Consider the following 15,338-nt stretch of genomic DNA (forward strand, 5'->3'; position numbering starts at 1 on the left):
GAAAATATTGGAGAACGTAGTTGATTGCATAGTTTTGTGGGTGGGACATTATACTTTATAACTGGGTAATTTTAGTTGGAAATTCAGACTTGGTTTCACTTTTTTTTGGTAATATATTTTATTGATTTTTTAAAACAAATCATTTAATAATTGGTGAACAGTGTGTTGTCTGGGTTTGCATTTGTAAAACAATCACAATTGATTTCTATAGTCCATAATGCACATAATGGTTTTAGTTGATTTCCTCTTTTCTCCAAAATGTCCTCTTTTGCAAACATTGAGCTAATACAATTCTTATTGTTTTGATAGATAATAATTAAATATATATTTCCCCAATATTCCTAAAAAAATAATCACATCCATGTAATATTTCTTTTTGATCCAATCATTCTGGTTGCCTCATCATAGATCCTGTTACAGTCCTTATTTAAATTTGTTTCTCCCACAAAATTCAAAGTATTCTTACTGGTTAAAATTTTCTCAAAAATTAATTACATTTAAAAATTTAAGTCTATTTTTAGACACTTTTCCATTTCTTAAGGAGTAGATAAAACAGTTTAAAAAAAGGAAAGCAAGAGTAAAGAAACATAAAAAATAACATACTATTAAAAATAAATATCCCTTCTAAGCTAATATATATTTGTTTCCAAGATTTCTTATTTTTTAACCATAATTAAAAATATGTTTAATTTTTGAATATTCCATTTAATACATCTAGTCATCTGGCCCTTTAACTCTTATTCAAAACATCTTTTTCTTTTTTTTATCCATTATAATTTTCTTAAATTCAATCACATTTAAATATCTAAAACATTTCCTTTATCTAAGCCATTTCAACTTTTTTATGTTACTTATATCAAGAAATAGAATAAAAAAGGGGGAAAAGCATACTGTATTATTTAAGGGATTCATCCCTCTTAGAACGACATATATATTCAAAATTTTTCTATTTCTTTAACCATATTCAAACAATTTTTTCTTTTTTAAGTATTCTCTCTGATATGTCCCATCATCTATTTTCTTGATTTCCACTTTAGTCTTTTTCCTTTGCCCAGTATCTTTCTTGGTCAATGTATTTTGCTGAGTTGAAAGGTCATTCCATATGTTCATAAGTGTTACTGTAGATATAAAAAGCAAATCAGGTGAAATGTGTTTGTACGGGGCTTTTGCCTTTCCATGTTTGTTGGAAATCTTTTTCTTTCTCTGCTTCTCTTATCATTTCATTTCTCTCCTATGTTCCTGACATCTCTACAGTCCATTTTATCCAGTCTGTTTTCTTGTCCTCAGATTTATTTTATAGTCTTAAGGGATAAGTTGTTTTTTCCAATTCTTGTGATTTTTTCCCCACTAGGATTAAACCATGTTTCCTTGTTTTGTTAAGTTCCATCTTTAAATCTCTATTCTCAGTTTTGTATCCATTTATCTGCTTCTCTGTTGTTGTTTTCTGGAAAAGTTTTTGTTGTAGAGTTAACTTGGAAATAGATTGATTTATATTTTCAAAGTTAGTTTGGATTTCTTTGTGATTTAAAAATGAATTAGTTGCAGTATACTATATATCTCCTGAGGAGTATTTATGTTTTCTACATGTCTCTGATCCATGATGGCCAAATATTTGAGTTTTTCTCTTCTTTTCTTTTCTACATAACCACTACATGTAATAACGGGTAAGTTGGGTTACAGTGAATATATCATTATTAAATTATACTTAAATTATAAGTAAGAGATACTTGGTAGATAGATTAAAAATGTTTTGTGAAGATAGGAAAGATTTATAGGTATTGTACAATAGGAATAGTAGGACTGCCCAGTCCTTTTTGATGCATATGATTTTATTTCTGGATATACTGCCAGATAAAAAAAACCAGGCTGAGCCTCTATTTTTATATCAAATTCTAGTAAATTATTATATATAATTAATGGACAGGACTGAACTTGATGAGTTGAGGATGTAGCAGGTAAGGTTTTATCTTGAATGGGAATCTGAAATAATTCGCTAATTCTAGGTGATACTTGATTCTTAATTTATTTTTCTTTTCTGATTAACTTTCAACAGAGTCCAGTCAAGATCAATCAGATTAGCCTTGATGAAAGTGGTGAGCACATGGGTGTATGTTCTGAAGATGGCAAGGTACATCATTTCTTTTTTCCGTTTGCCTATAAAGGTCCTTCAGTGTTATTTTTCCAGGCCATTGGAAGATCTGTGTACAGTGAAATTCTATAATAACATTACCTTGGCTCATCTGCCTTACTACCAAACACACTTCAGAAAACTCATCATTAAAGTCAAATATATTTGGTTCAAATCTACTTTTGGAAAAGTAATTACAAAAAATGTCAATACTGTTACTGGTATTAAGCTGATTAACAGCTATGGCAGAGGCACATGTCAATGCAATTATTGCCGTAGTGCCAGTTATAGTTCACTGACTAGTCTGATGTTCCTGTAAGAATGTGTCTTAATGCTTCTTTGGTATAAATCCAGAAAATTGGATTCCTATGTGCAAAATTTCTATGGACTGGTAGTTTTTCATCCATATATATTTTAAAACTTTTATGTTTGCTACTTCTGGAATATTTTGATAAGCAGTCACCATTTATCAGGCTTTATAGTCAGTGAACTACTACAGCATTAAAGAAATGTGAAATCAATAACACATGCACACACCCTGTTTCTTTTTTAAAATGTGGCACCTTCTTTCTCAACTGGAGACATACATCATTTTTTTTGCACAGCCAACAATTACCCATGTTTGCCTGGAACAAAGGGAGCTGTGACATTTTAGTGATTTTGAGAATTGATTTCTTCAGTTATTAGAATGTCTTTATTTGTTTATTTTTAAGTGTGCAGCAGTCTCCACTAATAGTAATTTGGGGTGATAAAACTCTGCTATAATCTATTCAGATGCCTTTCCAGGAAATAATATTGCTGGTATATTGCATATATTTGATACTGCTTCTCAAGGTCTGACTGATTGAAGTGGCCTAAGCTTGTTTATTATTGAATTCTTTGGCAGGTTCTTATCAAATTAAACAACAAGCTCATTGTACCTTGGTAAACCTATTTTAACAGTATTAAGCTTCAAATTTAGGTACATTACATGTGAAGCCATAGACAATTGCAAAAATTATTACTTTGTTGTTTTGCATGTACACTGAGAGCTTATGCACCAGACACAAATTCCTGGTGTGTTTAACCACACTTGTCCAATAAAGTATTCTATTCTATATCACAACATCAGCAATTAAAAGCCAGCTAACCCATAAGCCTGAAGGAATAAAAGGGGTTTGGTATGGTAAAGACTACGAGGAAAGAGAGTAAAGATAGTAAAAACAGCGATACAGTCTTTTTACTTGATCAAAAGCACCATGTCAAAAGAGGAGATTCATCACATTATTTGGTTCATGCAGTTTACAGCTTTAAAGGTACTATTGCTTAATATGTTTAATAATAAACAATAAATAAATAACTTCAAATGGTTAAAAATACTGCAGCCGTTCGCTTTTTTAAAGTATAACTGGATATATTTGATAATTCTTTTGACCTTTTCAATTAAATAACAGATAAATCAATACAATATTTAAAATACATTATTTCAGGTTCAGGTATTTGGATTGTACACAGGAGAAGAATTCCACGAAACATTTGATTGCCCAATTAAAGTAAGTAATTTATTTTATTTTATTTTATTTTATTCTTTATGTGATTATTCTTAATTTTATTTAAATATCTTATTTTATTAACAGTATAATAAAGTTATGTTCAAAAATAGTTGCACTTATTCTGATAAGAATAGGAATAACTAACAAACTGCTATCTTGACTTGTTAAATTAACAGTTACCTAATGATCTTTTGTGATTTATACTATTTCATAGATATCCATTATCAAATCAGAGATACATTATAGTATGTGTGATGTTGTGTAGGGTCTTTCGCTACAATAGGATGTAATCCAGTTGTAGAAACTCTAGTTCAGTTGGTTACCATCTTTCTACAGGTTGAGGTTCTTGACCTTAGTACAGTTAGCCAGAATTATACTTCCAAAAGGTGGAAGATACTATCAGAAGGACAAAGAAAATTGACAGGATCAAAAGAAAGTAGTATTGATTTTAAGTTAAAAAAATGATTTTAGTTAATATTACTCTATATCATTCTATATGAATTAATGTTTACTTTTTCTTTGTAGAGAAATAACAGATATAGGTAGTCAGTTAAGGACAGCTGTTGGGATCAGAATTTCAGTTGCTAAGCAATGTTATTATAAAGCACAAGGTGAATGATTGCATCGCTTGGCAACAGCATTTTTGGAAATTTCAATTGTCACCATTAAGCAATTCCTGTGATGTCTTTAAGTATAACATCACATGGTTGCCATTTAGGACCTCTTGCTGGATTCCCCATTGACTTTGCTGTCAGATGCTAGTAGTGAAGAACATAAATGGCAATCATATGACTGCAGGTTGCTGTGATATTGTAATTGCACACCAAGTGCCCAGATCATGATTACATGACTGCTGGGATGCTGCAATGTGGAACTTTGAGGATTGGTCATAAGTACTACTTGTTCAGCAACTCATTAACAAGGGACCACTGTAATCCTAACATTGCAATACAAATGTATTTAATTTTTTTCTCCATTATATTCAGATTGTTGCTGTTCACCCTCAATTTGTGAGATCACACTGTAAGCAGTTTGTAACAGGAGGAAACAAAGTAAGTTTTCTCATTTCTGTTTGGGTTTGGCCCAAATAAGGAGATTTATGACAAAGATTTTTGCTTAGAAATCTCAGGTTTTCTGATTGTAACTTTAATGAGAGGCCTTTACAAGCTGTATTTTCAAATCCATACATATATCATATGGGTTTCTGTTTCAGTGAACGTAATTTTTGTTCAGCTGCTTTATAGTTTGAAAAATAATTATTTTAAACTAAACTAATATTATGGAATGAAAAATAGTTTTGAGTTTCTAAAAGTTGGTAAAATATTCCCCATTGAGTAGGTACGCTGTGACAAGCAGGTAGTCTAGTCATTTTTATTATCACAGAACTGATTGTGATTTGTTTTTTGGCTGATGTACCTACAAGTGCATCTCATGTGGATAAAGACAAACCAACATTTTCTTTCCTTCACACAGTATAGGGATTCAGTAGAAGACATGATGTCATGTGTGTAAAATCCATTATGCAAATGTTGCAAGTTATCTGTAGACAGTATACAATCTGTTTTGTTTATCCATTATCATGACACATATGATATCTCTTATCATTCCATATGTGGCATATTCTATTACTATCACAAAGATCTTAAAAATAACTAATTTATATCAACTAGGCAAAGTGTGTTCAGTCTGAATATTCTGCTTATCAGTTCAATTCAGCATTTAGAATTCTTAATTACAGACACATTGACTAGTCTAACCATCTGGTATAAACCCAGATTGGGGATGGGTGGCAATAAACCTTTGTGAATTACAAAGTTCATGGAGTTCAGCTGTAAGAAACAAGTATTTTGTGATCTACAAATGTTCATGCAATAATAAATGGACTCATATTTAAATGATATAAGATTCTTTGATTTTGTTGCAGAAGGAGTATGTTTAACCTTCTGAAATATACATCACTGTATAACATACAGTACACAAAAATACATATTTTTATGTATTTATCTTGTGTACATGTATGTATACTTTTTGGGGGGGTTTGATTTGTTCAGTTATTACAGTGAAGGAGATAGCTCTGTTTAGGCAAAAGGATGCAGGTATATACAAGTCCTTCAACTGATGTGGCTGTTCAGAGCTGTGCATAGAGGACTCTGAATACATATTAAAGCAAACAGGCCTCAGGCTAGGTGCTAAAGATTGCACCCTGGAAATATTTATTATTTGTGTTTTGCTTTGATCTATTGTATCTTAATTAAACTGATGTTTTGGTAAAAGAATTGTTTTCAGTGAAACTATGTGCTGTATGGAATCAAGAAGATTTTGCTGTGTGACCATTCTTAGTGAATGTCCAAATGAGCATGCAGGTATCAACCAGGTGGCAGATTCTTGAATATAAGAGTGATTTTGGGTAGACCATACCAACAAATTTGCATTCTGAACTACATGTATTATTGCTTGCATGTGGGACTTTGCTAGGCTTTGATTCTTATTGATTCACATCAAGGCTTTTTTCTAGTATAGATTATGTTATTCTCTTATGTATATTTCTCATTTGTATTTTCCACACCCAATTCCCTGGTCATTTTTTTTGCAATTCTTCCTCTCCCTTTCATTTTACACAAAGATGCAAATATTATAATTGGGATAATTTAAAAAAATAAATTATAATATACAAATTATTAAAGATACTTAAATTACAAAAGCAAATTTAACTACTGATGGATATAGAAGTAGCTTTTCTAAAAAATATTTTGATTTATTCATTAGGTCAATCTGAATAAAAGGAATAATATATTGTTAGTAAATAAGTTTTTTTAGCTAGGAATTTTATGGATACAAAGTTACTCTTTGAACTAGATTTTTGCTTGGATGAGGCATAGCAAACTAAAATTGAATCAAGACAAGATTGAGCATATTGTTTTGGCTGATGACTATCTTTTGAAGGATTATTTTCCTATTCTGGGGAAAGCCCTTATCCTTAACAAGCAGATTGACAGCTTGAGGTGCTTCTCAATCCTATCCAGTCTATGAATGCTCAAATGTGCATAAGTGATGGATATCTTATTTCAGCTGTTCATGATTTAGTAATGTCCATCTTTCTACATAGAACAGATCTAGCATCATTAATCTTTATATTGATCACCACCAAAATAGATTATTGCAATGCAGCTTACACAAGAATGCCTTTGAAATAAATTGCACCAAATCCAAATAATTGCTATTAAGAATTTATACACCTGATCAGTTGAGACCACATGTTCTTTAGGTGTACAAAATAAAAGAAAAAGAAAGAAAAAAATTATAATCAATACATACAAAATAATATAAAATACAATAATGTGCAATCAGAACCAAAATATTTAGCATTTGGGTTCTTATCCTAATCTCAGGGCCTGGAGAAAGAGCCAGGTCTTAATTATCTTCCTAAAGGCCTTTTAGATTGAAGCCAAATGGCTCTAGTATCCTTCAGCCCTCACCCTTGCTCCTGTAGGGCCCTCATAGTGCGGAGGCTCCACTGGGAAAAACGCATCTAACTGATTTTTGCCTTCTCCACCAAGTTTGCTCCCCCCTCCCCCTCCCAATGATCGATCATCTTGCTAACCCATTGTAGGTCTCCTATCTCCTCCCTTCCCGCTTTCTAATGTTGTTACATTATCTTCATCTCTTCCCCACCCCGCCCGCCTGCCTTTCTACTGCTGATTCAGAGGATTTTGGAGAATGAAGTGTGAATTGACATCTCTGGAGGCCTATGGCTTGTAGTGAACTATGGAGGATGGCCTGTCTGGGGGAGGAAGCAAACGGGAGGTGGGTTTGCAGGGGTGTGTGTGCATGTGTGCGTGCACAAGAGCTGTAACATGTTCTGTGACTGGAGGAGGGGGAAGAATCTCCATACTCTATTCACACACATGGAGGTAATGCTATGTAAACATTGCATTGGTTTAACACACTTAGCATATATGTCATAAGTCACCAGGAAGATTGTTTCGGAAGGCAGGGACTATCTGCCTTCTAGGTCCTAGAAGATGACATGCTTTGGTGAAGGAACCCAGAATGTGCCTTCCCTAACTAAGTGTGTGGGAAAGTAGTCAGTCTTGCATTTAAGCCAATCATATGCCATTTAGGGCATTACAGGTAATTACCAATACCTTGAATTACATCTAGAAGCACACTGGGATCAGTGCAGCTTGTAAAGCACAGATGTTACAAGGCCATAACGAGAAATATTCATAACAACCTTTACTACTGCACTGAACCTTTTGAATGGTCTTCAAGGATATATACAGTATAATGCAGTGGTACAATCAGGAGATAGGATAAGTGTGAGTGACAGTGAACAGAGTCCCCCAGTCTATGAAGGTGCAAAACTGATGTACAGGTCAAAGTTGTGCAAAGATCACATTGGCCACAGCTATCAAATAGGAATTTCAAATAGGAATTGTTAGTATGTATGAAGAAAATTTTCCTCAATCTGTTACTATTCTATCAAGTTGTACTTCAACTATCATAATTCCCAACTATCAGGGTAGAAATCTGAGATAAAGTAACAAAGGCAATCATAAAATTTGGAGTATTTTGCCCTTAACCACAATTCCACTACGGGGTTCTTTTATGTTATCAAGAAGTCTTGGTATAATATAATACAGGTATACTCTTCTTTTGACCAATCGCTAGAGAGCTGACTAACTGAACCATTCTCACTCTTTTCACACTATAATTAAGTATAGTAAGCATTGAATGGAACATTTGGCAAAAGATGGTAACTTTACAATAATAATACATTGTAAATAACAGGGCGCTCCCAGCCAAAAAAGACTGTTGGAATTTTGTGGCATAAAGAAAAAGACAAATAGTGCTACTGTAGGTCATAACCTTCTACTTTTAAAAGATGGTCTCATCTTAAAAATAGCAGGCTTGCTAAATGAAGGTGGAAAAACTGAAATAGAAGGTCTTCAGTTAACTCTTAAAGAGATAGCACATTTTAAACTTTGTAACTTAAATGAATTTTGTACATAGCTACTTTAAATATATTAAAGCAATCTAAATAGTTAACATTTTAAAAATGGAAAAAAGAACTAAAACACATTAATTTTGAAATAGTCTATTGATTGCTGATTTTTAAATACCTTAAACTTTTGGGTAAATATATATCTTATCTTAAAATAACATTTTTATAATTTAGAGCAGAACATGAGTATTGAAGAACATATGTCTACATTTTGTTGAAAGGCAGCTGAAATTTCCTTGATAGCTTGCCACTGTCAGTTTTTAATGAATATGATCATTGTTTTTCATGACTAAGATATAAATAATATATTAATTGACGAAGTGCATTTTTCCATTTTGTTGATGCTGTTCATCCCCTCAACTGTTTTAAGATTCTTTTTTCTGAAATATGTTTTAAAGTAAACTTTAGTATAATTTGCTACTAATTCTTGCCAGAGGGAGAAGTCTCTGACATTTCCTCTGGAAAAAAGAAAGGACAAAGGACAAAGGTTTGTAGTTCTGACTGATCTAATGTAAATATAAAGTTGCTTTCAGTTGAGCTTGTCTCCTAATTATTTTTTTGACATGTCTGCACAATTTTCTTGCCAATAACATGGAAATGGTACATCACTCTAGTGTACCTGGACCTACACGATGAGCTTGTAGAACTACAGGATGGATTTGATAAATGTATGAAGAATTCACATTATATATGTCCTTTTTATATGCACACACAAAGACATGCCAATTGATCTTAGGCAAAAGGAAGAGGAGTGATAATTTCTACTATATGAAATTAAAGAATCACTTCTACTTTAGATCATTAAGTCTAGAACATAAGTGAAGGAGAAATATTTTGAATAGTTGCTGATATTTCAGGAATAGCAGTAGGATTTCTATTTTTGCAGTTAATGCTTGCTAAGTACTATATCAATTTTTTTAATTGCCCTGATTTTTAGTGTCAACAAATCCAATTTTTCTTTGCTTTGTGAGTAAGTAGGTGACCTTTAACTCTGAATCCCAAAATATGTGCTTCATAATAACTGTTTAGATCACTTTGACAAATTATTAAATTGTCAGGATGCTGCTTGCAGCACAGTCCTTTTTTAGAAACAGGGTAGTCAGCTGTTTGGTATTGCATTGGTAGATGAAGAGGACCAGAAAAGAAAGGCAGATTGCTTTGTAAGCTATAAAATGTCAGTCAGTAAATACTGAGAAGTCCCATTTAAGTGAAGTAAGAGTAAATACCACAGCAATGTCTGTTCAGGTATCGGGAGATTTACTTTAAATTGTGTACACTTTATAGTTGTAGTAACTTCTAGCTTGGAATTGCTGTCTGAAATGAATGCCCTTTAAAATGTTGAAATAATATTTTGTGCATGTCTACATCATGCTGGACAATTAGGAGCACAAAAATATATTTTCCACTATTAATACATTGGAACCTGGTGCTTAAACTAGATCTAATTGTCCTATATCTCCATCTTTTAATTTGAGTCACATTTTCTTTATTAATTTCAGAAATATATTCAGTTGCTCAACTGCAATTACTCTTATAAACATCTTCTACCAAAACACAAACTTTTTTTCAGTATAGAGATGAATTATAAAAATGATGTAAACTTGTTAGAAAATCCGTATTTTTCTTTCACTGAAACGTTCAGACTTCCATCTCTCTCTCTCCAACTTGACACCCAAATGTTGCAAATGTTAGACAATCATGTAGCAACTAATGGAGTGGGGGGAAAAAAACTTCAGAATCTCCTGATGGAAAAACTCTCATCCCCTTGTTAATATTTCCCACTTTTTTATTTACTTATGTCATATTTTTATTATTTTTAAAAACAAAGCAGCAAACACCAAATTCTTCTTCGTCTGCCTCTTTTCCTCACAACAACAACCATTCTGGGCTGGGCTGAGAGAGCATGGCTTAAAATCACCTACCTGGCTTACATCACTAAAGCAGAACTAGAACTCAGTATCCTCATGTCTAGCCTCGTACTTAATCACTAGACTGGCTCTCTTGCTCCTGTTTGTTTGACTCTTTCTTCTCTTATTCTGATGGCTTTTGTATGTTTGGCAATAGGATGATCCTATATCAGCCATTGTGATCCCAATGTGCCTTATAAAATAGTTGCACATGTTTGGATCTTCTTTATTTAGTAAATTTGATATGAGCATCATGGCCAGTACATAATTTGTGTTTACTGATTATGACTAACTGTAACTGTTTTTGTGAATGTTCTGCTTTTTTGAATGATGTCCAGGAAGAAGTGACTTGTAATATTACTGGTTTCCATTAATCAAGATTTCTGTCCTTGGAGTGCATTCCAATACCAAAGTTTTATATTTTGTTTTGCCTATTAAAATGTTCATACTAACAGCTAAAGAACAGAATAATTTAACTTTTTCTCCTGTTAAATCTTTATATTGTAATTGAGAATATAAATTTCTCAAATATAAATTGATAAACATAGTAAATCTTTTTTCAGCAGAAGGAAAGAAATAGAAATGTTACTTGTGGTGCTTACAAGTAGAAAGGTAGTTTGAAAACTTTCTTCTTGAAATTAATTGTTCTTTTAAAAGCTGTCCTAGAATGCAGTTTCTGTTACTTTTAAAATGCTGTCAATTTTTCAATTTAAGTTTCAGCCCACTGACAGTGTATCTGATTTAAGATTTCTAATTAAGATGACTGAAGAATCTTTTAGACATATTCAAGACTAGGCTACATATAATTAGCATTAGTATTAATTCTGTTTCAACACTTCGTTAAACTGAAACAGCTGTCTTATTTTAATTCACTGTTGTCTGATTTTAATAACTGTCCAGATTTGTCCTAATGCATTGTTATGCATTATTAATTCTTAGACTTGGTCTAAATGACAAGCATTTCTAAAAGGAAAAGTAAAGCTATTTGGCCTACAGCATAAGATGTTCAGACTTTGAACCACTGAAATTTTATCTCATAATTTTTAACAGTTCATAGAAGAGATAACAGCCATTGAACACCTTTCAAGGCTCTTCTTGAAGTGGGGGTACGGTTAGGTCATAGACATCCTTCAGAAATAATGGTACAGCCCTCAGGGAATAATGACCAAACGTTGTTACTAAACTAAATTTTGAAATGTCAGTAACAAAAGGATATAATAAGGAAATATCTTAATTATATTTAAGTTTAATTAAATGCAAATGAAACTTAAGTGCTAATTCCACTTATTGTGTCTACCATGCATAACCCAAAGCACTCTTTTGTCCTAGAAGACTAATATGTACCTGTGATCTAGAAAAACAGATTTGTCCTTGGGAAATATTTGTTATAACTACCTTGGCTTCAAAAGGAGAATGCATGCATGGAAGAAGACACAGACTACTTAAGGTTGTTGTTACAATTTTGCTTTCATTGGACTGGATGAAACTTTGTTGAAATAACAGCGAAGAATACAACCTAAGTTCAGGCTATTTTAGCTCCTTATTTCCCAAACAATCCCTTCATATTTGCACTGAGGACCTCCATATGTTATGGGTAATTCTTTGAAAGATTTCAAATATATCCTGTGTTTACTAGCCCACTTAAATCCAGGGGCAAATCCAGTGGCATTCCATTATTTTTTAGAAAAAGATCTTCATTTATCAGGCAGTTATGTTGCCATTGACAGCAATTTGTTGTTCTGTTTTAAATGTTTTTGGTTGCTGCTTTTTTGTTGCTTTCACTCAAAAATTCCCCTTTCCTGATAATTTTGTTTATGGTAGTTGTTTCTTCTAGAATGCCTGCTAGAATTATGCTAATAAATAGGGACTGTTTTCAGTGATAGAAAAATAATTGGTAAGAAGGGTTGCCAACACAATAAACACCCTTTCCCCATTTTCCCAGAAGTGAGGCAAAGCCATTTGTTTTCCTAAATTCCCCATAACTGTCTCATCATAAGACAAGTCGAGCTATTCATGTGAATGTGGGGACATATGACTCCTATACCCATTTAATCTATATAGCATCTCAAACTACTTGCTCATTCTGCAATGCATTTTATAATTCTTGTGCTGTATTATTTAGTCACCATAGAAGTGGCTATACTGACCATTTTAATTCAGATAAATTTATCTGACCATTGTGATTTGAAAACTGGTGATTTCAGACATGTAGATTACAGGCCATATGATCTGCAACAGCATGGAGTCTTAAAATTATTCTGTCACATATCTGGAGCGTAATATGTCAGGGAAGACTAGTTTATTCTCACTGTGGAACATTACCTTTCCTTAATTGGTTTCTTAAGATCTCAACAGTTTCCAGGAATATTGTTAGCAAATTACTGTTTTCAAAGGCCAGATTACAAAGGTGTCCAAATGTCCAAGAAATACCAATAGGAAGAATAAACATAACCATCATTATGCCGTTATTAATGTTATTTGGTTGAACTTATTCTGGTGAAGTAATCAGATGCTACAAAACCTGATGTGACTTACAACTTAAGTATGACTGTATTGTAACAAAGCATTGAATAGGTTTACCAGCAGAAAACATACAGAGGAATGAAGTATATTGCCAAGGAAGTGATTTTACAGCTGCTGCTATTGCTATTGAAATATAAGTACTGAGAGTGCTGACTGCCAGGATGGGAATTTATGGGAAATAAAGCCCTAAAATACTTCATTGAGAGAAGAAGAAGAAAGGAATCAACTCAGTCATACAATCATCATTTTCTTCCTTTATAGGTAGCTCCTATTGAGTTTAAATGGGTATTGTGTATTGTGATAATGGCAACACTAAAGTATGGCAAGAGAAAGATGAACTATATAAATTAACCAACTGTTTTTAAGAAGTATGTGCTTCATGGATAGCTATTTCTTTATGTTTCTGAAGTTGCAATGCAGCTGTATTATAAGGAAACTATAGAGATTTTATTCCATTTTTTAAAAATGTACTTATTGGTAAAATAAGTGATAAGACGTCATGCATTGGAGCCTACAAAATCCTCTTGCTAGTTTGGGGCACAGAAATTATGTCTTTATCTACCGGTTTCCTCTCATCAAAGTGCCCAGAAGGGAAACCCTTCTCTCTAGTCAGCAGTAAACCCCAGGAAAGCAAATCTGAAACTACCAAGCAAGGATGCAGATTTCACAGCTGTATTTGGAGAGGAAGAAGTAGCAGTCCTTCCCCTGCATAGAGACTGTGACTATACTATAGACCTAGTTTCAGGAGCTAAAATACCTGCTAAGAGGCAGTATCCCATGCCAGCTAAGGAAATAGCGATTTTAAAGCAGTATTTGGGTTCTAACTTGCAGGATGGGGTTTATTAGAGCTTTGAAGTCACCAGCCTCAGAACCTACCCTTTTCATCCCCAAGAAGCAAGACCCAGGCATCACCATTCAAATGTGCACCATTCAAATCTGTGACAGTGACACACTATTAATATTGGACTTGCTGGATAGATTGCAAAGCACATATGTTTTTATCTAGTTGGATCTTAGCAATGGACACGGTCTCATTAGAGTTTACGAGAGCCACAAATTCTTAACTGCATTTGACACCAGGTATAGTAAGTTCAAATACACTGTAAGATCATTAAGACTTGTTAATTGCAGAGCACTCTTCTTGAGATTTATGAATCAGTTTTTTTCTCATGTGACTGACAGGTTTGTGATGTTTTATCTAGATGGCATCCTGATCTGCACTAAAGCACAATCACTATGTATGGGAAGTTTTGAGTAGACTGAGGGAAAATCATCTTTTTACTAAATTAGAAAAATGTGCTTTTGTTTTAAAACAGCTAAATTTCTTCAGCTACCACCTTTTTATAAACAGAATTCAAATGAATCCCCATGAAGTCCAAACAGTGTTTGAGTGGCAGACCACTCCATACAGCTAAGAATGTTCAGAGCTTTTTAAACTTTGTGAACTTTTATAGAAAGTTTATCCCATGCTTCACCCATAAAGTTAAACTCATAGTATAGCTATTGAAAAAGTCAAATTTGCTTGGATTCACCCATAGCAAATTGCATTTGAGAAGTTAAAACTGTTCTTTGTGTGCCAAACCTTCCTTCAACACTGTTCAAGAGATTTAATGTCCAGACTGTTGCCTCTGAGTGGTTTCATTCTCTTGCAAGAGGCACTGGGATAAGAGAACCACTTTTTGCTGTGTGTTTTTCTCAAGAACTTTGACCACTCCAGAACAAAACTATGACATTTTAAACACATGTGGTCCTGATCTTTTACATCTGATAACAATCATGTGATCACGGTAAGTGCCCTGTAATCGTGTGATTGCTATTTGCAATTTTCCCTTCTGGTTTCTCAAAAAAGTCAACAGAGAAGTTCACAAGCCACTGCCACCTGGCTGGTTCCTGGGGGATGGCTGAAAAAGGTCATTCTTGAAATTCAAGCTTGGATTTCAGGACAGACCTTTTTCAGCCAGTCTCTTTGAAAGCCAAATTGCTGCTTGGCAGAGGGTGTCTGCCCCACACAAGGACAAATCAAGAGTCTTTCATTCTCAAAGTACAGACTAAAAAAGTCTTGCAGATGGAGAACTAAACAAAATTTAGATCCCAAAGATCCAAGCTCTGTTCATCTCATCCAGGGAAGAAGTTTGCTTACACATACAGAGTGAAAAAGCTGCCTCTTCAGCAGGCAGCTGATGTACCTTTGCTAGATGGGCTGAATGGGGCTTGGAAAGATCCAAGTCCTGTTCAACTGGCCC

At 33.5% G+C, this 15,338-nt stretch overlaps 1 protein-coding gene across 1 annotated transcript in view; it reads left to right on the forward strand.

The window, feature by feature from the left end:
• VPS41 (VPS41 subunit of HOPS complex) overlaps positions 1-15,338 on the forward strand; it is a 156,683-nt gene that overhangs the window by 68,713 nt on the left and 72,632 nt on the right. The window contains exons 5-7 of the mRNA XM_081344828.1: positions 2,054-2,128; positions 3,598-3,660; positions 4,647-4,712. Of these exons, the coding sequence (XP_081200954.1) occupies positions 2,054-2,128; positions 3,598-3,660; positions 4,647-4,712 (204 nt within the window). The remainder of the gene's footprint in view (positions 1-2,053; positions 2,129-3,597; positions 3,661-4,646; positions 4,713-15,338) is intronic.

Source organism: Vipera berus (assembly GCF_964194415.1).
Source record: "Vipera berus genome assembly, chromosome: Z".
Taxonomy (NCBI): Eukaryota; Metazoa; Chordata; class Lepidosauria; order Squamata; family Viperidae; genus Vipera; species Vipera berus.